Here is a 27,571-nt window from a genome sequence, read left to right as displayed (position 1 = left end):
AAATAAAGAACTGTCAGTGAATAAGTACTGTATGGATTCATTTAATTATTAATCAGCATGATGGGGTATTCTCTAAGGTACACAATTCTGTTTCAAAGACAAGTCAAGTCAATAGAAAGTTTTCCATTGAAATAAAATAGTCATGAGAGTAAACATTCATCAGTACAAGTAAGAATTCGATAGCCTGGACTGTTCTGCACATACTGGTTTGAATAGAGCTAACCAATTGCTGCTTTGCATGATCAAAATCTGTGGGGAAGAGGATGCTTCAGAGAAAAATAAACCAGGCATTTTGGAATAGCTCTTCATTCTTCAGATATCAAGAAAATGTGAGAATAGTTTACTGTCAACTTAGATTCTGTGAAACAGTGCTAAGCTGAAATCACAACAATTATAAATTGCACAAACTTGTTCTTGATTTCTCTATTATTCTTTTACTGGCCAATTAGTCATGTTTTACTCCCACTGCTTTGCAGAGGCTGGCAAGAATCACAGTCCTGTTGTGTGCAAAGGGAAGAAAGGGGCACTTTGGGGTCACTCAGAGAGAATTAGGCTTATTTTTTCCTGAGCTAGATAGGTATTTCATGCCTCTGAGACCCAGCCTACTGTCAGGTACTTGATTTCATCAAGCACAATCAGCATCTGAAAAATTGATATTATGTGTTCAGTTTTATCAGAGTGATGTAAGGCTGAATAATTTTGCGTGTAGTACTCCACATCTTGTCCTTGCACTTCTCACCATCTCCTGCGCCAGAAGTTTCAGGACAGGAGGCAGGTAAAGGAGAGCTACTTAGTTGGCTTTCTTGGTAAGTAAGACATACATTTGTAGGTGAAGAGTAGTAGACTTTTTCTAGGGAAGGCTGTCTTGCCAGGCCTTCTTTGTAATGGAAAAGCCAGTGATGGTTGTGGTTGCTTCAGCAGTTTATAATGGCATTTTTTTCTGTCTGTTCTGTAACATCTTCTGAACATGGAATTACATCTGAGAAATTTGGAAGATGGTATAGTTATGGGCAGAAAAACAGTAGTGGAGGGGTTATGTCTCTTAAGGCTTTAAGAGAAGCAAGGATTGGAGGTGGCTGCATTTTAGGGAGTTCAATTTGCAGAATCCTTCCAGGAGTTGAAGCTTGTACTGAAGGAAGATGTATCTTGAAGTAATCTCTCCTGTAATCTCCTCTCCAGTCCTTCAAACAGCCTCCTAAGCCTGCTAAACTCATCAGAACTAAACTTTCTGCAGATCATCCTATACCCTGATTTTACCTGAGCAGCAAAAGTGAAATTTACTGACAGAGCTCCGTGCCAGCCCAGTACACACACTCCAAGTCAGAACCATCCAGGTCATGGGATTCTGCATAATACACTTGGTCTTTTACTGGGTTTCCTCATGAACATTGACCACATCCTTATGGAAAGTAGATGGGTGAAATTAAGCAACTTTTAGGAATGAGGATGAACGTTCCAAGAGTCAGTGAACACCAGCTGTTTTTCATAAAACTCCTTCCTTGGCTCTTTGGTCCTGGTATTTAAAGATGCTTGTCAAATTCCATCAAAAAGATGAGCCTGAGTGCTCAAAGTCAGGATTTTATCCAAGGTGGGGGCAGAATAACCTTGCATGAATCTCTCTTGGTAGTCTTTAAGTGACAAGAAGAAGCAAAAACTTACAAATTCCCTATATAAAGGTATTGATTGAGTATTATTTCAGATTAGAAGATAGCAGCAAAATGTCAGGTAATTGTATTTCAGGACAGAGGGGCTTTAACTTATTTCTGATGTTGTGCAAGAAATTCAGCGACTTAGGAGGATCCGTTGATGTGCCAGAAGAGCTTCATGTTGCTTAAATACAAGAAATATAGGTGTTCTTTGACTCTGAAAACATCTTGTTAAAAAGCATGATTGCAGGATGTGAAGCTTGCCTCAAGGTTATTGTTTTGCTGTGGTAAATCCCTGAGTAAGAGATAAACTATACAACTTTTTCAGTACAATATGGACAAAAATCCTAGAGGGGAAGGTCTGTAGGATGCTTGGACATTTTCTTTGCTTCCCCCCATGCAGAACCGAATATCTGGAAGTCCACATGGGACTCTCAGGACACCAGAAATCAGGAACCAGTCTTTTGGAGGAATGAAACATCTATAAGCCACTAAAAGCTGCACAGTCACAGATTCAGTTTTCGGAGTACAGGATATTGAATACAAGGCTGGAAATAAAGTTCAATGTTGCAAAAGATTAATCTTCAGATGTGACAATGATCTGGACAGTATGATGAGCTTTCTTGGTTCACAGTCTATTTGTAAAATAATTTGGAGAAATTATTTATTTCAAAACAGCATCTGTGCTGGGTCAGATCAGAGATGTGCATGTCCCGTCACCATGTTTCCTGCAGTGGTTAATAGGAAAGTAAAACAAAAGTAATTTTGTAATGATATTTCCCCAAACCCCTGATTGGGAGATTGGGAAAGAAGTGTGGGATTTTTGGAATCAAGGATAGTATTGCAGTGTCAGATCTGTTGAGCATAAAAATCTCTTTTGAATGTGTCCAGCCTCTTCTCAGTCACACAAACTTCCAGTGTGATGGGCATGGAGTTCCACGGTTCAGCTGCAGAGTATGAGAACAGGAGGCTTTCACTTGGGAGTTTCTTGATCCTTCTACCTACTAGCATCAGTGCTGTGTAGTAAGTGTTAGAAGAAACAGTAAATGCTGATTTTGTGACCACCTTTTCAATGTGAATTGTGGTTATAATTGTCAGGATACATAAAAATGTATGTGTGGGAAAACCAGACTATGTGCTTTCCAAAGATGTGGTTGACAGTGTTAGAGCACATCAGGGAAATTTTATTTAAACTGAAAAAAATAGTATGCATGTAACAGGACTGCCTTTTGAAGGCAATAAGAGACAAACAGACTCTAAAAGCAGGATTTCTGGACTGTTAGCAAGTTTTGCTGTGGTTATTAGGGATTTTTTTTCACTTTTTGCAGCCTTAAGGTACCATGGTATCTTGTTTTCTGATGTTAAATGTCTATTGCATAGCTTAGGTTCTGATTCATTCTATTAGTTAAATAATATTTGTATTTGTATAATGAACCTGTTTTTATATAATATAAATTAACTTAATTATTCTGTGTAATATGTCTCCTGATAGAACTGGTTATTAGTGAGTTAAGGTTTCACACTTGATGGTGCTGATGTCTGTGGATCTACAGATCTTTTAAACCCCCAGTGTATTGATGCTGTTATCAACCAAAGCTGCTGCAGCAGCTTTATTTATTTTTCCTTCCTCAAGGGTACTGTAGAGGCCAGTTGGAGCATTAGCCACCAAATGCCAAGGTGGCTGTAGAGTAACTGCAGCAGCATTTCAGCATCTAATGGACCAGGTCACGTGCAGAGCCTCATTAAAATATGATTAAAGTATCCCCTTTTGTTTGTTCGGTGAAGCCAAGCCCGTGCTGGACCCTCCATTATGTTTGTGCTGTGTGCTTGGAAATGCCTCCTGTTTTTTGTGGGGCTCCTTGTTCACCCCCCAGACCCCAGCCCTGCCCAAACCTCTGCTGAAGAGGCTTTCCCTATTCCTCTGCCCTCTTCCATCCACTGCTGATAAATGCAAGGAAATGAAAATGGTGTCTGCTTTCATTTAAACATAGTCTGCTAAAGACAAATATGAAGCTTCTCTTGTTATCTGGGGGTCTCTTCTACTTTCCTCTACCTCTGCTTTTTAACTGCTGAAGACTGGGGTGTGGGGTGGGTTTTTTTTGTTGGTTTTTTTTTTCTTTTTTTGTTGTTGTTTTTGTATTTTTTTTTCCCTGGTATTTAATTAGTAAGCTAGACTTGCACTTAAAGAACCGGCATAAATTATGTTGGTAATTTACCATGACCACCTGTGGTAGTACATAAGTAATGAGAGAATAACAAAAACTTGCAACTAAATTAAAAAATAAAAAGGTTTTTGTTACGCTTTTTAACACATGCCTTCATAGCTCGTCTGGAAGCAGTAAAAAATGGGCTGTTCCTTAGGTTTATTTTTTGTGAAACATGGAAATCAGTATGCTTAAAGCTAGAGACTCATAGCATGAATCCACAAATTTAGTTTGTATCTTTGATCATATACAGCCTTGACAGTACCCATGGACAGCTTAAACTTCCAGAAACATGGTGTAGTTGATTAAGTCCTGTGATCAGTGTAAATGACTGGAGAGGGACAGCAGACTTCTTGTAGCCACTGGAATTTGAGCAAACGAAGAGTTATTATTTCCAAATCAACATGTTGCAGAGGAAGGAGGGATAGAAAATGCTATAAAAGTTCTTAGATCTGGCTTTTCTTTTGACACTCTGTGAAATCAGATGATTTGGCACTTGTAACTGCTGTGGGTAAGAGGCGTTCATAAGAAATAAAATAAAATGTATATGTGGCAGTGGTGGGGGAGGCGTCTGTTCTGCAAACATCTGAGATGCTGGAAAACTTGTCCCCAGTGGGAAAGAGAAATTGCATAGCTGGCACTGAGGCTCGCTGCTTATGCTTATGTGGCCATATTTAGAAAAGGATCAACACTAGGAACTGAATTATTAGAGAAGTGAGTGACTGGAGGGATTGAACATAAAGGAAATGATTTCTATCTCAGTTGTTTGAGTTGGGCCAGACGATGCTGTGGGAGGGCTGCGAACTGCAGACTCGCTGATTGTGCCGAGCAAATCTGGAGATGAGTTTGAGGAGGTCAAAGCTTGTTGGAGCTCAAGCTCCTCCCTGCCTGGGTTTGGAGGTGGCTGCCTGCAGGTAGAAGATGAGCAGGACTGAAAACGACCCTCTTGACTTGGAAAAGCCTGGAAAGAGTTGATGGAGAGAGATGCAGGCTCGCTGTGCTGTGTGTAGTGCTGTGGGAGGCTTCTGGTTTCAGTACATCTTGCAAACATTTGTGTGTGTAAGTAAAGCAAACAACAGCCAATTAAAAAAAAACAACACCACGTTTCAAAGAAGTTGTAGATATAAAAAAGAAGGATGTCTTATTAACACATACTTGTCAGTATAGCAACACAGTTCATCACAGTTATTTGCATCTGTGTGGTTTTGTTGCAGAACAGCAGATCATCTAAATAAATCAATTAATTTGGGGTGGTGGGGATTAATGCCGCACTCCTAAGGAGAGATGCAGGAGGAGTGCTTTCAAAGTTTTTAGGAGCAGTTAAGCGACCCTTCCCCCCCTGCTTTTTTTTTTTTTTTTTTTCCCTTTAAGAAGTGGTTCTTTTTGTTCCAGTCATCAAGACTCATTTTGAAAGACTTATTTTTCTGGTTTTGGCAAAATAGTTGATCAGCGCGACTGGCAAGGAACTGCTGTGGAGCAACAAAGAATTTCTGTGTAGCTAAAATCTCTGTTTGAGGCCATCTTGGAGCCGTTTGTGAGCTAGAGTAGAAACTCTGTGTAAGAAAGGCCATTCAAGTTAAGCTGCACGTTTTCCTCCCCAAAATTAGCATAGCAGAATACTTCATTGCAGTGTTTAGAATACTTTGTACAAGAACTAGCAGTAAGTTGAAGATCGCTAACTGAGGCTCTGTAATGATGCCAACTGACTTTTTTTTTTTTTTTTAATGAAAGTTTTGTATACATAACAGGATGAGTCATCACTGGAGAGTTCTGAAAGTGTTTGGCATCCCGAAGAATCCTTTTGTGTGTCTCTGCCGCACAAAATGAGTATTTTTGTCATGAAACTCTGCCTTAAGAAGTACTGCAATAACTGCAAGCTTTAGGGGGAGGTTTTCTAATGTGGCTTTACTTTCTATTATTGTTTTAAAAATATTTTGGTATTCTTAGATCTTCCTGAATGATAGGATGGAAAATTCTAAATACTTCGTTGGCTGGTATTTTTTTTTCTATGATACAGCTTCAGACATACCCCTATTATAAATTTGTTTTTAAAAGTGTATAATATGAGTTTACTGTTTTCCTTACATTTAATGCAAGTATTAAAAATCTGATTGTGGGAGAATACTGTTAACTCATTTTGCTTTATTCAAACAGGGTACCTGTAGTAAACTGATAGTAGCTGCTTATCTGAGTCACATTTACTTTATGTACATTTTCTTTTGATACATTTGTCATGTTGAGGAACTGGTTGGCCTTGGTAGTTTTTGTTTTGTCTCTTTGAAATGAGTTTCTTACAAAGTTAGAATTTTTTCCTTACATGGGTTAAGAACATCAGTAGTTGCTGCACTCACTCAGAGCAACTCCTTGATAAAAGGAAAACCTTTCTTACTGAGGTGTTGGTGAGTTACGTGTCAGATCACCATTGTATTTGTACCATGATTTTCCTGATGATGTGAAACCTGGTTCCTGTAGTCTTCCAAGTGTGTAGAAGGCAGCAGAGATGGAATTTTGCAGCTGCTGCAATAAGGTAGCAAATTTTATCCAAGCTGTTTAGGAGTGGATGACGTTTTTCAGAGATTTTTTTCACCCTGCCATTCATTCTTCAGCAGTTTGTTTTTTAAGATGTGCTGTCACTAATTTTGAAAATCAAATCCATTGATGGATTCTTTCATGGTTTGTTGTAGTGATGGTATATTTATTAGCTAGTAAGTTCAGCACTTTTAATTTTTATGATTTCATTGAGTGAACCCGAATGTAAAATTTCTAGCCAAGGAAGCTTGAAAAGAACACAATTCTTCAGAAGAAGAATTCATAAAGAAGTCATAAGAATTTGTAGGATTTCATTAAAAAAAGCTTTCATAATAGTTTAGAATTATATAGGCTTTTCATCCAAATGCTCTGAATTATGCTGGTAACAGAATGCATAAAAACCAAAGGGCTTTCAGATAGTCCTTGATGAACTACACAGGTTAATTACTCAGCCCTGCATGTGCAGGTGTGATGGCTTTGAGTCAGGCTCTCAGACTCATGTATTTTTTTTTTAATGTGCACATCCAAGGCTAAGCATTTAAACAGGTCTGCATTTGACTTAGAAGAGGAAGAACAGAAATGTATTTAGCCAATAAAGTTTCTATTTGGTGATATTTTGTATTAAGCTTAGCCATTAGTTAAGTGGCATTGCTAAGAGATTCTGTTTAATGGTAGAACACTTGGGCAGTGTTGCTTTGTTTTGTTTTTTAAGCTGAAGTTCTTATGCTGTCCAATTAAGTTATATTCTGCAAGAAATTAGGTGTTGGAGTGTGCTAATGTGGGGTGTGTCTAATGAGACTCATGCCCACGTTTATTTTTGTTTTCCAATGGAAGCTAAACCTCAACTTCTGATCTCATTTTTGGAAGAAAGAAACCCTCAACATATCTGCAGATTGGGATGTAGAATTGGCTGTAAGAAAAAAGGTGGTAGGGTGTGTCTGTATATAGAGAAAGTGAAATTTTTGGTGTTACTTTAACTTCATTTTCCTGGCATCTTCTCAGAGCTTTCATTGGAAGGTTCTCTACTTCAAAATACTGTACTTTTTCCAACAAAACATTAATTCCAGCTGTTTAGATAAGGAAAGTTTCCCTTAGGGACCATGAACCAAACATGTTACCTTTACTGTAGGATCCAGATGCAAAGAGGAAAACCAATATTTGTCCTTTTATCAGATGACTTTATGTACTTGTTCTGGAGCTAATGGGGCCTGGAATTTCTGTGTGTCTTTATTTAGTCTTTATCATTTTTACCTTTGAGGTTGACATTTCCGTTTGCTCTGGTATAGATTTAAATTTATAAACTTGTGCTTTTATCACTTTATTAGCGATAAAATTCTCTGTAGTTTAGAGAATTCTTGATACTACATCTTGAAAAATTTTAACCTGTTGAAATAATTTGAGACTTAAAATGGTTGAGATATGCAGGAAAAAAGACAGGTTTGGTATAGTATTAACATCTTTATCGTGTCAGTAACATAATAAACAATTAAATATCTCCTGTTGTGCCAACATGTGCTTTACTTGTCAAGTAAATCAAACCTTCCACAAGTCAAGGCATGCACACTCATGAAATTTAATTTTTATAGGAAACACTCAAAACTGCCCTAATACTTTTCAGAAGCTGAGATCCAGGAAGCCAGCTTTGTGTTACCTTCGTGACAATTTTGTGGGGGGGGGAGGGAAAAGTCTAAATACAACCAAAAAAAAGATAAAAAGTAGATTGCTTAACATAACAGCTGTCTCAAGAATTCATATTGTGATGTGTTAGTGCTGAGCTTTTAAAGATAATAAAATAAGGGAAATAAGGGTTAATAATTCATTTTACTTATGGTAATGCAGCACAGTTTACAAAATGATAGGTGCAGATATTCTGTAAATGTTTGGTGGAAATTTGTAATGAAAAATCAATACAAATTGAGCTGCAATTCCAGCGTGTTTGAAATTGCTTGTATCCAAGAAACAAGGAGTGAAACCCATTGGAAGGGTGGAAGCCTTGTGGAAATAGTAAAAGGCAGACTTAGGGATTAGTGTTGGGTTCTGCCTTGCTCTTAATGAGCTGGAAAAAGGTGGGAGCAGCGAGTTAATGGTATTGATGGACAGTGTGGAGGTAAATGGATTTGTCAACACAAAGAGAGAGAAAATGGAGAAGGACACGAGGTAGGAATGTACAAAACAGGGAAGAAGGAGGTTCCCCCCATCCTGCTGTAAGAAATGAAACAACCACCATTGATTGAGCCAGCCGGGGATGATGGGTTTTCCATCACACTGATGAGAGTGAGAATCTCCCAGTAAAATAGTGCTGAAAGGGCAGGGCAGATAAATGAATGGGTTTTTAAAATCATATTTTAATTACTTCAAATACATGATGAAGATGAATAGGTTACTGTTTATTTTGCAATTACACTGTGTTGAGATAACAAGAGGCATGTCCATGGCACAGTGCTGCTTTGAGGCAGCAGTTAAGGTTTAAACACCTGAGTTTAAACAGATGCATCGTGGGGAAAAAAGTGTTGCTGGTAAAATACAGTGGTTAAGAATGAAGCACATTTAAAACTAGCAGCTTTCTATTTCTATGTTAAAAAGTATTAAATCTGTTTTATCTTGTGGATGATGGTGAAAATGTAATGGTAGGCAGAGCTTTTTTTTCTCTTTTTTAGAAACTTTGAAAACAAAGTTATACTCAGAAAAGAGAGGGCAATTTTGTAAAATAATGTTTTCTAGTGATAGTATCTGTAGTCCACAGCGGATGAAAACATGTAATAACTATTAACATCCTAAATAAATAAATAAAATTATCCACTCTTGAACCATCCCAAATGTAACTTCAGCTGCTCTGCAGACACAAACAGCGAGACTAGACTAGCAGCATTTACCAGCTGTGTGTAAGAGCTACACTGCACGTAAAGGGATTTCACATTTTATTATGTGGGAGGGATGATGTCAGTTTGGTTGATTATGCCCCTTTCAAGCTGCTGTGATAATTACCTGCTTGTTACCAGAAGTGTCGAACCCATTTTCAGTTCTTGTTTGCTTTTGCTGTCATGCCCTAATTGCTACATAATTTTGTCCCTGCCAATTACTACCTTGGAGTTGAATTTTACAGTGAAAAAGTTGTAAGAAGCAATAAAGTAATTGTTTTTTAGATCTTGTAATTTCAGTAGAATATTTTATTATGCTACAAAGTATATTGAAATACATACTGCTCACTTCTGTGAGATAGTGAAATCCCATAGTTCCCACTGAAATGATGATAGTGTGGAAGGCATGACTTTTGGGCAGATAGGGGTACTTTTTGTTTTAGAAATAAATATATTTGCTGTGTTCTTTAGAGGCGGGAACTCTTAGGTTTGGTGGGCTTTTTTTATTCTTTCCCTTCCTTTTCATCCTTTTATCCACTTTGTGAGTTTTACAAGTTTCCTTTGATGTAGGTATTAGGTCATCTGATGTGGTCTTTTATCCATCATTTTCTATGAAGATGTAATGTAAATGGATTTCTTTAAAGGTGCTGGGCTTAACAGTGTTTTATACTCTGATTAAAACTATTTGTTTGAATTATTCAGTGGAATAAAGCCTGCAGTAATTGGTTTAAGGACTGGCTGACCAAGCACTTTGTTGTCTTTGGGAACTGTCATCGCTTTGCTTTGGGTTTTTTGGGTGGTCCTCCAGCAGTGAAGTCTGGTATTAGTCAGTATTAATAACAATTACTGCTGTTGAAATCTGGATATGGAATGACATGGATGAGCACAGGGAAGAGGCAGAAGAGCAGTTAAACAAAATGCTCTTCAGTATAAGGAGAGGGAACGGTGTTGCCATGTAGAGATTTAGGGTTGGGGTTACAGTCCAGAAAAGAGCATTTCTGGCAAGGATTTGAAGTGTGGGATGTTTGTGGCTGTGCACTGAAGCTCTGTTTGTCATAGAGATTGTGAGATTTGCTGCTGCCATTTCAATGTGATTCAGATATCCACAACTGAAAGACCTAAATATTGGCAGAAAGTCATGAAATGGACCAGGGATTGTAGAAAGCTTGGAGAAAATTGCTTTGGGGAGGAAGGTAGAGATGCTCAGTCTGTTTGGTTGTGGGAGTGGGGGATTTAAACCCTGAAAACAAGTAATTGTTACAGAACAGTGAATGATATCTCTGGCAGAGAAAATACTGAGCTCTTAAGAGATCCCTAATGTAAGAGGAAAAGGGACAAGAACCAGTGGTTTAAAAGCTGAAACCAGAGAAGTTCACAAAGGAAATTAGCATGAATTCAGAAGGAGGAACAAATGACAAAGGGAATGGCAAAGTGAGTGGCTTTCTGAAAGACGGGCTTCAATCAATTACGGTTATTGAGTGATAGTTATGGATATTGGGCTTGCTTGGATAATGATTCTGGCATTGTGTCCAGTGAATCTGTGAGCAGTCAGACTTCTGTTCTGACAGCACTCCCTGTAGCAGCTTTTCCAGGGATGGTGTAATGAATGTTGAACACCTTTGTGGTTGAAGATTCTTTTGAAACGTTATCTTTAATACATTGATCGCAAAAGACAAATGGTTTCTAAGGTTCCGAGGGCAAGGCGTACCTCAATTGTAGTTCTTTTTGTTAGCATAAAGGCTTTCAGGTACTTCAAGGAGAAATTTCAGTGTGCAAAAATACTGCAAAAAAAAAAAAAAATTATGCAGAATACTCTTCAAGAGAAAATAATTATTTTAACTGAAATTTTAACACTGAAATTTGTCTGGCTGTGAGCTAGGATCTGCTCTGTCCTGTCGTGACACTAAGGCACTACTTGGATAAATATGAGTAGCTTTAGGGCCATTAAGTTTCACGTATATGCTTCCCTGTTTGTGTCATCTTCACAACTGGTTGCCAGTATAGCCCTTTCAGAGCTGCTCTGCCAGCTTTTTATACCTGAAAGTACTTTTGAAACGTTTGATTAAGATAATTTTTAAGGCTCCATGGTGTGGTCTGGTGAGTAGAACTGAATTTCCATGCTGTAAATGTTAATTAGAAGCATATGTGTATATGTAAAAAGCAAGCTGAAATAAAAGTATAAATATCTAAGAAGCTGTCACTCCAGAAGGTCTGCGCTCAGAAAAGATTAGGTAAATATACAAATAGTCCCATTATAAATCAGCGGCAGTATAATTTCTGATTATTTTCATTACCTTTTTTCTGGTGGTTTGCAAAAAAAAAGAAAAAAAATTAGGAAGCAGAGGGATTCAGATGATGATTCCAAATCCTTTTAGACAGCGTTACTTGCACTGTCACTAAAAGAAGCTCCACTGGCTTTATTTTCTCTCCTCCTTCTCCAGTAACCCTTTTCTGTCACTGCTCTCTCCCTGACTGCTTCATGAACCTCTAATGAATAAAGCAAACTGATGGGGATGAAAACTATCCTTTTTGAATTTGGGTGTAAATTAAATCAGTGTTCATTCAACTTAGTATAATTTGTAAGTTGCCAGGTCTGCCCGTTTGGATCTTGAACATTTTTGTGGTTTTCTCCACAGTGAACTTAGATTTTGAGAATTAGTTTCCTATTGCATCAAAACCCACATTTTAATGTTTAAACTGAGTATATTTGTGGAACTGGGGAGAAGCTGCAGAACTTGAGGGCCTTGTGCAAGTTGCAGGGCAGTAAATGGAATGAGCCTGCAGCCGTGTGTCCTTGGATGGTGGCCTCGAAGGAACTTGACCTGGAGGTATCAGTTGGTCCTCTTGGATGACTTCCATTGTAGTAGTTGCTCTAGCAGGGTTCTCTGGGGATGTGCCCCTCTCATGTGACACAGAGACAATTTTGTTTATAACTCTGACCTGTATCATATGACGTAGCTGAGCCGTAGATCACTCTTGTGCTGGCAGTTCTGACACAGCCCGATCCCTGCTCAGGCTGGGATGAAAGTGATCATCAGGTAGAAGAAATCCTCTGACACCAAGTGCTGAGAAGCCCATCCTTTTCTTAACTTCACTTTTTTAAAGATTTTCTTTAAGATCATACTAAAGAAATGAGGAGCTAAGACTTGAAAAAAAGAATTAACCCACCCAATAATTTTTAAAAGTAGCAATAATTAATATATTTCATATTAAAGGGCTGAAGTCTGGCATGGAGAAAAAATACACAAAGCAGCTTGGTATAGTTGGTAGTGGTCTCAAATAAAATTAAATGAAATTTTGAGGATGTTGGTGAACAGCAATGATCATTGTCCCAAATAATAATGGTAATTTAATAGTACTTTGTAAAAAAGTTTAGAAGTTCTCTATTATAATTACTTAGAGCTATTTGTAAGCTATCTGTAATTATCAGAAGGCAAATTTATGTCTTCAGTTTACAAGACTCTTCTGCAGGGATAAAAAAAAAGATTTAGGCACATTATTGTTAGCAGAATTTCTGACAAAAGCCTTAGAATTTCTACCTCATCAACACCTCTAGAGATTGGTATGCCTGTTTATACAGAAGCTTTTAGAGGTGTTTGAAAATTTGTATTACTTGTGCCTGTGCTATGGAGTGTTGCTTATTATGCTACTTATATTGTTGTTTATATTTCACAATAGTATTTCCAGACTTTTATTTACTCTGGTATAAAAATAGTTTCCATGATCTGGCTTTTAGGATTTACATGTAGTTTGAAAACAATTTTGTTAAAAGAAAAACAATTCATGTGTATTATAAATACGCACTGACACCCATCTGATTCCATTGCCCATTTTCTTCTCCTATTTTTATTCTTCTGAGGTTTTCCAAGCCTTCTGACTAAGTTTTAATAGATTTTTAATTAGTGAGCAGATCTTGTGTTTTTTCCCTTTGGCTTTCCTAGATTTAGCAGTTTTATTGAAAGAGAAATATTTCATAATACTTGTTGACATCTGAAATAAAAATGCATTTCTTTATAAGGAGCACTAAGGGTGCTAACAGATGGAAAAGATACGTGGTGATATGACATTCATTTCTGTTGTGTTTTTTTTCTTGTCTAAATCCATTTTAGATGGGTAATGACAAACTGTGGTTGACATGCAAGAACTGCTTTTCTTACATGCCATCAATTAATTTGAGTATTATAAAGAAAATTCTATCTAATGTATTCTAGGCCAGCATCTTGTATAAAAGCAGGTTATTTATAGCTCTTTGGGTACTGCCCTTCCTTTCATGTTCTAATCCTACTAGTTGAAGCTTAAATGCTTGTTTAAGGTTAAATACACTGAAATTTTTGCCCAGGGGTTCTTTGCTTTTTGTAGACATAATTTCAGGTGAAACTGGGTGGACAGATGCCTTTGTCAGGAAATCCTGTAACACATATCTGAGGGAGAGAAGGGTGTTGGGTTTTTTTGTTGTATTAGTGGCATCGGAAATATTTCAAAAACATAAGAAGGAACGGAGTTATTGTCCATGTAATCTACAGGAATACTTGTGTTTGCTGTGAAGTCTGAAGACATTAGTGAAAGTGACTTGAGACAAAAGATCTTGAGCTTTATTTGATGAGAAAGCATGAGATGTTCTGTGCTGACTGATGGATTTTGATAGATATAAGATCTGGAAACCTCTCAAAATGATGTGTGCAGGTTAGTTTATCTAAAATATAAGATAGTTGAATATTTGCATCCTTTTTTGAGTGTCCAAGCTGAATTAATGATGAATAAAAACAGTGGTTACAACACTGTATATTAAGTGTATGCAGACTGTACTTGCTGGGTATAAAAACACGTTTCTTAGTAAAAACTGTAGTATTTAGTATTAGGCTATTGGACTGTTTGTACACCTGCACTGTGTGTGGCTGAGTGACAGAGAGCACAGCCTTCACCTAACACCTAAATATATCCAGTGAGGATATTTAACTTAAGGAGACAAATGCGCTTTGCAAGAATCTTCACAATGTTCCTGTGATAAGACTCTGTCAGACTGCAAAGTTCCAAAAGGAAATCTTTGAAAATGACTTCTAATTAATGGTGCTAAAATTACAAAAATCTGTTCACAGAGACCAAAACTTCTACCAAGTTCCAAGTACTTGGCAGCTGTTTCTCATGTGTGATGACTCAGATCCGCTGAATTTTATGTACAGGATCTTGAAATCACCAGCCATGAGAATTACAGCCCATACCATTGTGTTGCCACCTTTATTCAAAAGAGAGTAGCAAGTGAGCCCTGCGGTGTGTGAAAGAACAAGGAGCTGGATAGTTCTTTAAAAAGACATGAGCTTGGTGCTGATGTGGGTAAGAAATTCTGGGCACCATGGCTGTTCACAAGATTGGAGGAGTTGGAACTTGGCATAGCCCGTCGTCATGGAGAAACAAGTCTTGTGTTCAGATGGAAGTAGATGCTTATGCTTCCCATCAGGAAAAATGCAATGTTGGGTGCAGTAGCATATTTTGATGCAATTTTGTTGACTTAGAGGACAGAGGAACGTAGACAAGAGCAGTGGTTAATGGTGTGGGTTGAATTTGTCCCACATGAAAGTCTTGAAGAGGTTAGACATTTGTACCAGTGGTCTCTCAGCTGTTCTATTGCCATTTCATTCTCTTTGTCGAACATGTGAAAACAGTCAGTGGACTTACCAAACATTATTTAGCAAATTTACCAAAGAACTTCACACTAGCCATTGTCTGGGGGAGTTACAAAGGCAGAGCCATTATCGAGTTTGGAGCCAGGTAGATAAACAGAACTTACTGGGTTTGGAAACTTGCAGGTGCCTCTACTTGGTAGCTCTTGGTACTCCCAAAAAAATTGATTCTAGGAAAGGTTTTAAAAAATACTGCAAGTGCTTTAACTCTAGTATGTTGTTGTGCATCGTTATGTTAGTGAATGTGGCCAAGTGCATTGGTAACAAATATTGAAAGGATGTAGTTTATGCAAAGCTGCAGATATATAATGCATTGTAATTGCATCTGAAATTTTTTTTGCAATTTTTTCTGAAAAGTGTATAATTGTTCAGGTCTGCACATAAAATATTTTGTGTTACGGAACTAAAACTATAAACAAGGCTACGTATCAGTGGGAATGTGGTTCTTGAGAAAGAAGAACCTGTAGCAGTTTCTGATGCTGTGCATTGCTGGGTTAATGTGACAGATAGTTGACTGAAGGCAATTTTCACTTACAGAATTTATAGATGTCTAAGCAGTCAGTTTGAAAAGTAAAAAAGAAAGCTAAAAGATCTGAAAGCCTTTTATATGATTTCTCACTCTGTTGTTGGAACTGTCTCCAAATCTGAAGTCCATACATGTAGATCAGGCAGCCTGGCTTCATACTTTGAACATCTAACTCAGATTTTTTTATGTAATGTTATCACAAATCAGTGTGCAGAAGTCCTTGCAATGCAGTAGGCTTATTTCCAATGTCACAGGCCATAACTGGCTGTAGCAGAGCTATAACTTCATGGGTATTTTATGGGCTCATGTGAAAAATGTATTATTTTATGTGCCTGCAACTGTTAATGTACTGGAAATTGGTGATACTGAATCTTCCTGGTTTGATCTTTGGCTGGTGTGCCCCTCTGTGTCTCTTGCCAACCCACTGGGGATATTCTCAAATGGGTAACAAGTTGGGAAGAAGACTTCATGGTCTTGATGTTATTAGTAAAGCTCTGTTTCAGCTATGACAGCCTTCAATGACTTTATGTCTCAAATAGAGCATTTCCAGACTCAAACTGAACAACTGTAAATAGCATCAGGAATGAACAGAGAAAATACTGAATATGATGACTTTGTCCAGATCAGCCTCATCACTCAATAGAGTGCAGCTTCAGCCTCTTGGATCTGGTGCCTTCCACAGAACTGAGTTGAGATTAAGATTTTTCAACAGTGGGATGACATTTCTAATGCTCTTTGATTTGGGTAGACAGTCCTCTAATGAGTGCCTGCAGGCAGCACATCCTATTTGCCTTTTCTCAGTCTCCCATGGAAAGTAATTTTGCACCAATATGGGCCTAAGAACCCCCGTGGCACAGGTAACTGTGTGAGGACAATTGAAGTCAAAAATACAGATAAACCAAACTTCACGTTTGCTCAAAAGTACTAATTTATTTGGTTTTTAAATCATTATAACTATGCAATGCAGATTCATTTTGATCCTTCACTCCCAGCCTCTCAGGACAGCCTTGTTTCCTCAAGAGCTCTGCATTTACCTGTGGGTTTGCTTTGCATTTGCTTACTTTATGTCAACACTGACTGTACTCTGGAATGAAAGCAAAGATGCATCTATGGTATTTGGTACAAATAATCTTAAAAAGAATTTTATTTGCATTTCTTTGGGCAGTGTAGGAAGTCTTTGACAAATCTCCCTGTCACAGGGGAGTACTGGAAAAGTTAAGCTGAGAATTGTCCAATGGAGGTAGGTTCTTTTTACACTTTTTCTCAGACATCTTGATCTCAAAGGCTATAATATATTTTTTCAGGTGTTTATTGCTTTCAGTAGTAACTGCATAAAATATAGATGTGAAAAAGTTTCATCTCTGAAGATGTTTTAGCCTGAGTAAAGGAATAACGTTGAGTGACTGAATGTTTTTTGGATTGTTACTGGTTAGAGGTGTGAGATGGGAAGTTGCAATGTTTAAATATAAGCTGGGTCACTTCTCTTTGATGTATTATTTTATTTAAAGATTATTGTGCTTTATAAATTAAAATTAGTAAGAAAAACACTTGGTTTTGATTGTATCAGGAGACTAATAGGCAATATCAAGTGTATTTTTGATATGTTTTAATAATGAAACTGAAGGCTGTGCAAGTTCTATGAAATTTTAATTAAAGTCTGGTTCAGCAGATGTTAAACAGAAAAGTTTTCACTTCTCTCTATTAGTAAATGGTCAACTTTTTGTCACCTTTCACTTGCCATGTTCCTGTTGCACATACTTCCCATACATCAGCATCCCTCAGTCTTTAGTATACACATATATAACATAAGAAGTAAATACAAAGAAACTACATGTTTCATTCTTTTTTCTACCATGTATGAAAGAAAGCACAGGGGAGAGTGAGGGCAAATGCAGAAAATATTTTCACCTGTTACTGATTGCTCAATTTAAAAATCCTGTGATGAATCTTGTAAATCAGAATCAGTTTGAATCTGGGGTCAATACAAGAGTTAATTTCCTATTGAAGGCTTGTTAATGTTTAGGGCTATTGAAGTTAATTCTAGCTATTCTTTCTTCCAGAGCTGTGCTCTTCATTTCATCCAGATTTGGATGTAGAATTTTCTCAACTCTTAGAAGTAATAAAGAGTAAAGTAGTGCTCAGAGAGGGGAAAAAAAACCAAACATTTTTTCTCATAGGTATTTCCATGAACTGATCCTTGCTTGCTGTGCTTCTCTTTGCTTGGGGCTACCAGCTGAACCTTGAGTCTTTTAGCCTCTATTTAAGCACAGTTAAACTTTCACAGCTGTATTTAGAACTCCACGGTTCAGTAGTAGTGTAGTGGGAGCATGTGGCTTTTGCACACCTGTTAAAAAGATTCCTGAAAAGAGGGTAACAGCTTTCACTTGTGAAAGTGCCTGTGAACGTTAATTTGTGACTAGCCGTGCTGATGGCAGCACTAATTGAACCTTTTTATAAATCATTCCTGTACCATCTTCCAGCGTAAGGCTGTGGGCAGATGTTCATTTAACAAGACATCTGTGCTGGTTTAGGATGTTACTGTATCCCAGATGTTGCACTGCTTTTTAAGTCTATTAGCCCTATTTTATATATTTAGTACCATCAGTTTGATCTGTGGCTTGTAAAGCATACAAAGGAAGGTGGTTTCTTTTCTGAATGATGTAGAGGTTTCAGCATTTTGGAAAAAGGAGTCAACTCTTGAGTGGATCTTGTGTACCTGTTTTCATAAGCCTGGAACAAAATGCATGGGGTGAGTGGGGCTGTTCTGATAGATAGTTTTGAATGAGCTGTCACATGGTTTTGTTGGTAGCAACTTAGGGAAGACTTACAGAAACTGGTGTCTGACAATAACTTCTGGGTAATCATAAACTGGGCCTGGCAGTGACAGGCATCTGAGGATAGTAGCTTTGTCAGTTATTTCATGTGGTTCCAGGAAAAGTTGGCCCATGGCCTTATTCGTGATCACTTGGTGGAAAGAAGGAGCAAGATCCAAGAGATACTTTTGACCTACATAGTACTTGTCCAGTTATGGTGCTATTGCTGTGACCTTTCAAAAAACAACAAAACAAAACACCAAAAAAACCCCACAATCATGCAGAAAAGAGAAGAAAAGAAACAGTATCTCATTACTGTTAGGTGAATAAGAGACTTTTTTATTTTCTCCCATGCATTCAGCAGAAGCTGCTCTGGTACCTGGTGATCTCCCAGTGGTATCCAAGTCCTCAGGGCTTTGAGACAGCCTCAGCAGGGCTTTCCCCCGTGCAGAGGGAGAAATGCTCTGCTGAGCCCTGTGAAAGGTTTTTCTGGGCTTTTCTTCACCCTCAGGGCTACATTTAATTAGTTGCTTACCCAGAGAAGAATTACGAGATTTTTGTTTACTGTGGTATATTTAAAGATGGAGACTAATGAAAGGCATTAGCTAAAAAAGTTAATTGATAAAAAATTTAGGAGTAGGTCACAAAGGATTTTGATAAATTACTCTATTTTATTGAAGTAGGAGTAAAATTATAGTGGAAGTAATTATATTCAACTGGAGTAATGTATTAATAAAGTCTAGTTTTGTCTTTGTTGTTGACTTTATTCCATAAAATACTGAATGTGCTTTAAACACTTCAAGAAGTTCTTTTTCTCTCAGCAGATCTGGGGTTTTTTTGAGCAGAAAGAGACGTGCTGTTGATTTTTTTTTCCTTCTAAATTGACCTCTGTTGTAGGGAAAAGGCGGGCGAGGAAAGCATGGCAGGGACCTTGGCAGCACTTCAGCCTGTGTACCAAGCTCCCTGCCTGCCCACTGACTAATATTTATTGTTTTCTACCAGAGTCTGCATTGGTCAGGCTCTGCCTGTACATTTTGTTCTGGGGCTGTTGTGAGCTGTAGGAGATGTGGCTCATCTGTGTTCAATACTTGTGCCATCCCGAGCTGCTGGAGGTTCTGCAGGGTGATGATGTAGTTACTCCTCCTAGTAGGAAAGTTTGGGGTTGGGCTTCAAGATTTAGGGCACATCTGAGGTTGCAGTGTTCAATACAGCAATTGTGTTTCAGGACTGCCTGGTTTCATGTGGGTGAAGGGCAATAGTCATGAGCTGCTTCATAATTGCTTTAAGACTGTCAAACCTGGCCCTTGACACCATCTTTGCCCTGTTGCCTTTTCACATCTTCCTTCAGAGGGATGAACTGGAGAAGAAACCAAGTCCCAGGCAAAGAATGGAGCACAGGCTGCTTTTCCCACTATATTTAAGGGCATGTGGAAATAAGTGTAGAGAAAAGAAAAATTAACAGGGTTTGTCAGTGGAAAAATGCAGTGTTATGCAAACCAGCCAAAAACTTTATGTATAAAACTATTAAGTAAAATGTTTAAACTTAATGCAAATAACATTAAACAATCAATTCTTGGTACAAATACTGATTGTGGCGATTAGATGTGCTGTATGGCCTTCTAAAATGGCATTTGCTGTGGCAACATTAAATTACAGTTGTCAGTACAGTGTATATTTCACTATTTTGTGATTTGAATTTTTTTCTTTGCTCTAAGCCAAACATAAATTTGTAGGCTATAAAATCTCTTCTTACGATTGGGAAGTGAATGTAACCAGCAAAAATAAGTCAGCGATATAATCTGCCATGTTTTTCACTGTTTCTTCAGTTTTATTTAAAATCTGCACAACATGAAGAAGGCTTTTTGTAGAATATTTGGGGGAGGGGAATGGCAAGAAAACACCAGACGTGATATCTTCTGCTGAAAGAAGCAATTATGTTTAATTAATCAAAACCTCTACTTTTCCTTGGTGTTAAATAGGTTGCTAAAATACGATAGGGAGTTCAAGGCAAGAATACTGCTCTTGTTTAAACAAAATGTTTAAAAAGACTTTGTGAGGTACTTTGGTGTTTACTACATGAACTGTAGTTCAACAGAAAATCTAAACTCATCTGTAAATTATTAAATAAACATCAACAATCATCATCTTCCACTATCCATCAAGTTTTACCTCCAGGGTTGTGTTGGGGAATATTGAAAAGGAGTACCTGTGAAAAAGCAGAATTATAATTTATGTTTGTGATGATTTCACAGTAATCCTTGTTTGGTACGGACTTGTAACTTTGCATTACAGGCAGGTAGTTGGTAGAAGAATAATTGGGATAGGATTTAGAAATAATCCCTGTCCTTAGCTGATTGTGTTCTCTAAAGCTTTTGAGTATTCCTGCACCAAGGGAAGTTTTTTTACTCACCTGCATTCCTGTCCTTTCCCTGGTGCTGGATGATGTGCTGGGATGTTGTGGAGAGCTGCAAGAAATTTAATACTTAAATGCTTTTGGCTTCTTTACCTGCTGCTTTGTTTTTCTAAGTGTTAGAGGAGTGTTACCCTGCTTGCTGTATCTCAGTCTTGCTGGAAGAGTCTGTTCTATCCAGTGGCTGTGATGTTCCATTTGCTCTACTCCCTACTCTTTGTTACAAGTGGGAATCCATCTGTGTGAGCATCTCAGATGCTGCTGCCAGTAATTTTTCATCCTTCCATTTCCAAAACATGTCCCCATTCAGGCCAGCTCACTGGGCACTGTACTCCTGGGTGGGCTGATGCAGTGGCTGCAGGGAGGAGCGCAGGACAGTGTCTTCTGGTCACTGTGCAGTTTATTCTGGTTTGAATTTTTGTGAAACATGGGTTTTAAAGACCACAGTGGGAGCTTGTGAAGTGGCAAATAAGTGAAGGGGATGCTTCTGTCTCTCATAAGAAGGCTGTTACTTACTTTGTGTGTTCTGGGTGTGCTGTCACTGCTTATAGATAAGCAGGCAAGGAGAGCAATAACCTTGTAATTCCTGGGGTTCCCGCTGTGCTCACGTTTTTCAGCATCATCCTGAACAAATTTTATAGGTAGACCAAGAAAAGTCCTCCTGTCCTTAATCTCTTCTTGCTTTTCTTTTTCCCCCAGCTCCTTTGTAAATTGAGTGGGAGGTTTTCAGAGTTGGGTTTGAGCCTCATTTTAATTCTTCTTTTCCTCCTTCACAGAGACTAAAATGGTCCCAACGCAATTGGAAGGGGTTGTCTTGCTAGGTAGTCCAAGAGAGTCAATCCTCTTCTAGCAGGAGACCAACCTGCACAGACTCCAGAGATGGTTTCAGTTCTGCCCAGTTCTTTGATCCAAGAGAACCAAGGGCATTGCATGGTGGCATTTCTTCTGTAGCTGATTTAGCAGATCCAGTCCTGTGGAAATAGTTTGGATGGACCAAAGTGCTATAACAGACTGTACAAAAAAAGGAAATGCTGGTTTTGGAATGATTTAATCGCTTCAAAAAAAAAAAAAAACCCAAAACCTTTTCTTCCCAATGCAGAACTAAACCCAAACCTTTCAGAGTGCTCTGTGAAAGAGGAACTGGAGGGGTTTTGTCTGGGGGGGCAGGCGGGGTGCCCGTGTGCTGGCCTGCGTGGCATCCCGATTCAAGGCATGTTGGTTGGGTGAATGGTTGCCTGGGAGCTCTGGACATTGGAACTGCTGAGATGCCCCAAACTGCTCAAAATTTGTGTACTTGGAATCAGAAGCTCCCAGGGTCTCCCAGGCTTTCCATCAGCATGCCAGGCAGGTTGCCAAGTAGCCTGAAAATTTGGGAGGCGAGTTGCCAAGCTCTTGGCTCCCTTTCAAATGGGCTGCTGAACAGCTGGGAATCTGGATGCCTGGGCTTCTCAACAGCCCACCATGATAGTTAGTGAAGAGCCAGGCAGGGAAAAAAGGCTGGAATTTGTGGCACAAACCTGTCTGCTTTCCATCAGACCTTGGTTGAAATTGAAACAAATCTGCCAGGTATTTTAGTTTTGACAGGCTGTCCTCACGTGATGACTTTTTTAATGTGATGACATCTAGTCATCTCTCATAACATTTTACTTCATGTGTCAAAATATTGTTTCACTGAAAATAATGTGCGTTTCAGTTTCATTGCTTTAGCATCATTATTATTCTATGGAAATTTCTTCCAAGGGTGCTCTGCATGGATCAGTCTGTTTTATAGTAGCTACTGCCCAGATTTTGGATAGTCTTCTCTCTTACCTCTTTGTAGTTACATTTTACATGGACCAGACAGGATGCTTGTATCAAAATCTGGCTGAGTTAGTCTGTTGTTTGATCAGTAAAAATTCATTATTGTAGTTTTCTTGTAAGAAGAATCAGAGAAACTTAAGCTGCTGATTCAGGTGTACCTTACTGGGGACATAAAACTAGAATGGGGAAAAAGGGGAGGAAGCTTCCAGTTTGTACAAGACTGAAATAATGAGTTAGCTTGAATATTTCATAATTAAGTGCTGGCATTCATCCCTTGAAATAAAATGATTTAAATCCTAATTTTACAAATTCTTTTAGTCTAAAAAGAGTTTTCCCCTTCTTGTATTTGCAGGCCTCGGAGTAGAGGAAAAACTGCAGTGGAGGATGAAGACAGTATGGATGGTTTGGAGGCAGCAGAAACAGAAAACACTGTGGAAACAGGTACAGAGAATATAGTGCTGATGCACTCTGGGTATTGCTTCTCTCTCAGAAATGCATTTAGTTATGCAGGACTTTGGTAGACAAGAAACAGTTCTTCCATTTTGTAGTATGAGATGTGCATTTGGACAAAATTAAAAGAAAAAAACCTTGATATTTAAACCTATAGTAATTTAAAGTTATTGAAGCTATTATTTTTAAGTAGTGTAATGGGAGTCTCTTTGTAGTGTACATATGTAGACTTTATTTTCCTACTTTTGCAAGGCTAACAAAAATAAACACTCTGAAGTGGCAGCTGCTGTTTTTGGAATACCTGCCAAAATACACTACTACTTATTGACCTGTATCTTCAGCTAACTACAGCAGACTATGTACCAAAGGGATAACCAGGATAACCAAATGCTAATGCTTCCTGCTGCTGCTTAGGAAAACAGGATAAATCTCTGTTCTTGATTTGGTACATATTTGTTGTGGTGGTACCCAAATGCTTCAGTTACCAGAGGGAGCTCATTGTTCTGGACCGAGTACTGTTGAAACAGTTTGTGATTTCTGTTCTGGCAGTTCAGGAGCCCTAAGAGACAAACAGATGAACCAGCACATGAGATAAAAGCCATGGTGAAGAACTGTCATCTCCTTGCCAGGCACGTGTCTGTAGCCATTTCCCTGTTTCTAGCTAGGGACTGAGTGGAGAAGGATGAAACCCACCAGGAAAGGCGATGCTGTGGCCACATGGCAGAAGTTTGTTGGTTTGACAGAAATAAGCCTTGAAAATGTCTTGGGACCTAAGGATTTATACATTTAATTAGGTGATCATTACATTATGTGTAATGAGAAGGGTGGAAGGAAGCATGGAGACACGAACAGCAGAAGCTGTTGGTCAGAAATGGCATGGAAGTGCCAGCTGAGTTAAGGGAGTTGTCCAGTTCTCTCAAAGATGCTGAGTGGAGGGGGTAAAGTAGTGAAGTCCTTAAAGATGAAGACAAGGATCTGTGCTTAGGGTAAATTTATAGGTACAGCAAGTAGAGAACCTGAGAAGAGCCATTTTTGCAGCAGCATCTTTCATGGGCCATGCATGATCTTGGCTGCTGTGGTGAAAGCCACAGAGGAGGAGGAGGAGGCTGAAATTCTCCTGAGGATGGGCTTTGTGTGTGCTGGTGGCTCGCTTCCTACTTGGTAGATGTGGAGTGATGCTGAGAAGGCTTTGTGCTTGTGACTCAAGGCTTTGGGGAGTGTCAGGAGTGTGTAGTCACAATTTGTGTTGAATTTAAGTGTTAATGGCACCTAAATTAAAGCTTAATTCTAAGGATCTTTAGTTGTTTTATTCTGCCCTTTGTTTTTCTGCCCCTGCAAATAAAACTGCTGGTGGTAGTGAACTTGGGTGATGTTTTGCAGCTTCTACAAGTAGGTAATTATTAGTTAATAAACTAATAATAAGTAAATGAAGAAGTAGGAGCAAGTATTTGTGTGCAGAAAAACAGAGCAGGGTAAAGGAAGACTAGTTCTGATTCTATTATTACATCGTTATTATTACTTATGATGATGATGATGATGATTATTCTTCCTATCCTGTGTAGTAGAAGCATTCTTATGAAAGTCAGTGAAGGGGGCAGAAAGTGTTCCCTTAAAGTGATAAGTGAAAAATCGAAATATGTTTGGAAAAAGAAAAAAAAAAAAATCTAACAACTGATACACTGGTGTGTAGAAAATCCAATGATAGCTGTATTTTTTTTTTGCTTTTGTCATTTTTAACAAAACTCCTCAACAGAAACCTGAGAGCAGTTCCTGATTCAGAAAGGGGAGTAATACATAATTACTTTTAAGGCTCTGAGGGTGCATATAGATAAGTGTCTCCATTATCTTTCATCAGGATAATCCTGAGTGTCACAGGTGGCTGATACCCATTTCTGTAGGTGTGGGTAGTAGGAGCACTGTGCTGGAAATCCCAATGGACCAAGACTCCAGTGGGTTTCTGCTGGAAGTGAGGCACCATCACTGCAGTGCTGAGCCCAGGATGGATTTACAGACTGTTCTCCTCACTGAAAAGATGCCTAGTAAAAATAAATATGTCTGAAATCCCATTTTTGCAGGGGAGCAAAAATAGACTTGAAAGAGCATTATCATGTTGAGCAGTTTGATAGAGACAGAATCACAATTATGTTATTTTAAAAGCTGGGCACATGTGACTTGCTAGAGGTTTAATCATGTTATCTGAAAAGGCTGCTGCCTCTAAAACTTACTCTGACCACTTACCTGAGTTAGTACAGAAGTGTGGGAGAAGGAATAATCTCAGTTTGTTGCTCTGTTTAAAACTGTGGATTAAATTGAAGGGTATTTCTATACTACTTTATTAATTTCTGCTTCAACTAAAAAAGAGATTTCTTTGCTTGCAAAGAGTGGTCTTGCCAGCAATTTCCTGCAGTAGTTGGCAGACCAAAACACAATATAGCAATATTACAGAACTTGAAATGAAATGTCTAAAGATCTTGACATGTGATTTGTGACATATTTTGAGTCTCTGTGTTCCTAGCTTCCTTTCCATTGTTTGATTTGTATGTGGAGAATAATCAGGAATTCTTTTACTGTGTGGGTTTGGGTTTTTGAGGTTGTTTCTGTTTTGTTTTATTTAATTAATTTTCATAAAATGAGAGAAGTCCATGTTGTTAATGTTGTATTCAGTATAAATAGCTCTGCTTTTAGGGAAGGAGCAATGCAGGAGTAAGAACTCCCCTTACAGGGAGGGAAAAAAGGATATGCCCCATATAATCCCACCTAAGATAAAGAAATGTTTAGTAGTTGTCAAATCTTTTATGGGGAGAAAAAGCAAGGAGTGTGCAAGTACTAAACATTATTTCCATTTGTAATGTTGACACAAATGTTTGTTTAAATAAAAAAAAGGCAAAAATTCTTCCCAAAGGGACTCTTTTGCAATGCTGAGGCACAGTCATTTTAATTGCAGTTCGGGAAACAAGTTAGTGTCCTTCCCAAAATTCTGTAATCTCACATGTGAAGCGAGGCAGAGTTGGAAGGGGAGCAGGACGAGCTGTGTGCTGCTCTGATCAGTTCAGTATGGCTGCTTCTCCTGCCAACTGCAGCAGTTCCTGAGCCCTGTCCCTTTCCTGCCAAGTACTAAGTTCCCTTTGGTGTAGATGAATTCTTAAGGACGGAAAGAGAGGAGGAGGGATTTGGAATTGGAGAAAGGAAATTCTGGAATTTGGAAAAAAAGATCTGTTTGGAGCGAAGTAAACTTTTTTCCTGAAAAAGGGTGTTGACAACTGCTTCTACTGAATCAATAGATTTTTAGCTTCTTGTAAACCTCAGGACAGACTCCTTTCATTTACCCACCAGCCCTGTCTATCTTTCTGATCCTTTGGCTCCTTACTTCATGTCTGTTCTGGTTTTCAGCTTTGTGCTGGTCTTTCCAGCTGTCTGCTCCTTCATTTTTCCTCACTGTGGCTCCCCCAGTGATGCTGCACTGGTGTTTCTCTATCCAGCTGATGTTGTGGTTACCCATTCTTCCCATCATTTTGGCACCACAGCATCGTAGCATGGTTAAGGATGGCTGGGACCTCTGGGGATCATCTGCTCCACAGCTCTGCTCCAACAGGGTCACCTAGAGCTGGCTATCCAGGGCCATGGCCCAAGAGCTTTTATCTCCAAGGGTTGAGGCTCCACAACCTGCCCTGCACAGCCTGTGCCAGTGTTGAGGCACCCTCACAGTAAAAAAGGGTTTCCTGATGTTCAGAGGGAGCCTCCTGTGCTTTTGTTAGTGCCTCGTGCCTCTGGTCCTGTCAACACCTTCCACCTTTTTGGTTATCAGTAAAATACTGTTTGCTGCAAAATGCTGTGTTCCCCTTTGCATCCTCTTGTGCTCCTCATCTCTGTAAGAACAGTTTTCTTCTGATGAGCGAGTTTCTCATGGCCAAGAATATACAAACCAGAAAATTCTGGAAAGCACGTGGCTTTGTGCACAGGGATATATGCAAATATAGAACTGCTAATCCAAGGAAGAAATAATAAACCAAGAAGCTCCTGATACACTTTCTGTAGGTTTGGTAGCCCTTTTGCTGCTAATGAAGACTTGGCTTCTGCTTCTTTTCCCCATCTTCTGTTAGTTTCAGCAAGTTTTTATACTTGATATTTTCTTGGCTCTGCATTTAAGTTGAAACTGAAAAACTGATTCTGTGTGTTAATTATCTGATTATTCCTTTTTTTTTTTTTTTTTTTTTTAATTTGGAGAACACTAACACTAGTGAAATATCCCAACTCGTTCTAGAGCCTGCAATTCTTCCTGTCTATCTACCACCATAAAAGTGTTGAGATTCAGATCTGGGATAAATTCAATAAAATCAGTTTATTTGAACTGCTGAATCTCTTGGGTCAGTTACTTATTTTGTTAACTATCCATACCATGTCCACCAGCTCTTACAGCAGTGGTTTTTGTCAGACCCTCAACTCCCCATGGTGTTCTGATAATAGATAAAAGAACCTGGGTGATTTTATCAACCAGTAGTTCCTTATCTACATTATTATTGTTAGTAACATTTTTATCAGACCCAGTGATGTTGCCTGGCCAGTTCATTTCTTGTTGGACTTCACATTAACTTCCTGAAGGTGAGGCTTCATCTGACCAGACTCATTTGTCTCTGGGCAAAGCACTGAAGAACCAGAA

At 38.6% G+C, this 27,571-nt stretch overlaps 1 protein-coding gene across 10 annotated transcripts in view; it reads left to right on the top strand.

Moving 5' to 3' along the window:
- KMT2C (lysine methyltransferase 2C) overlaps window positions 1-27,571 on the top strand; it is a 191,358-nt gene that overhangs the window by 23,934 nt on the left and 139,853 nt on the right. For all 10 annotated transcript variants that reach the window (XM_030264238.4, XM_030264244.4, XM_030264247.4 and 7 more), the window contains one exon: window positions 22,817-22,905. In XM_030264238.4, coding sequence (XP_030120098.4) covers window positions 22,817-22,905 — 89 coding nt within the window. The remainder of the gene's footprint in view (window positions 1-22,816; window positions 22,906-27,571) is intronic.

This window comes from Taeniopygia guttata, chromosome 2, assembly GCF_048771995.1.
Source record: "Taeniopygia guttata chromosome 2, bTaeGut7.mat, whole genome shotgun sequence".
NCBI lineage: Eukaryota > Metazoa > Chordata > Aves > Passeriformes > Estrildidae > Taeniopygia > Taeniopygia guttata.
This window is presented reverse-complemented; position numbering and strand designations above follow the sequence as displayed.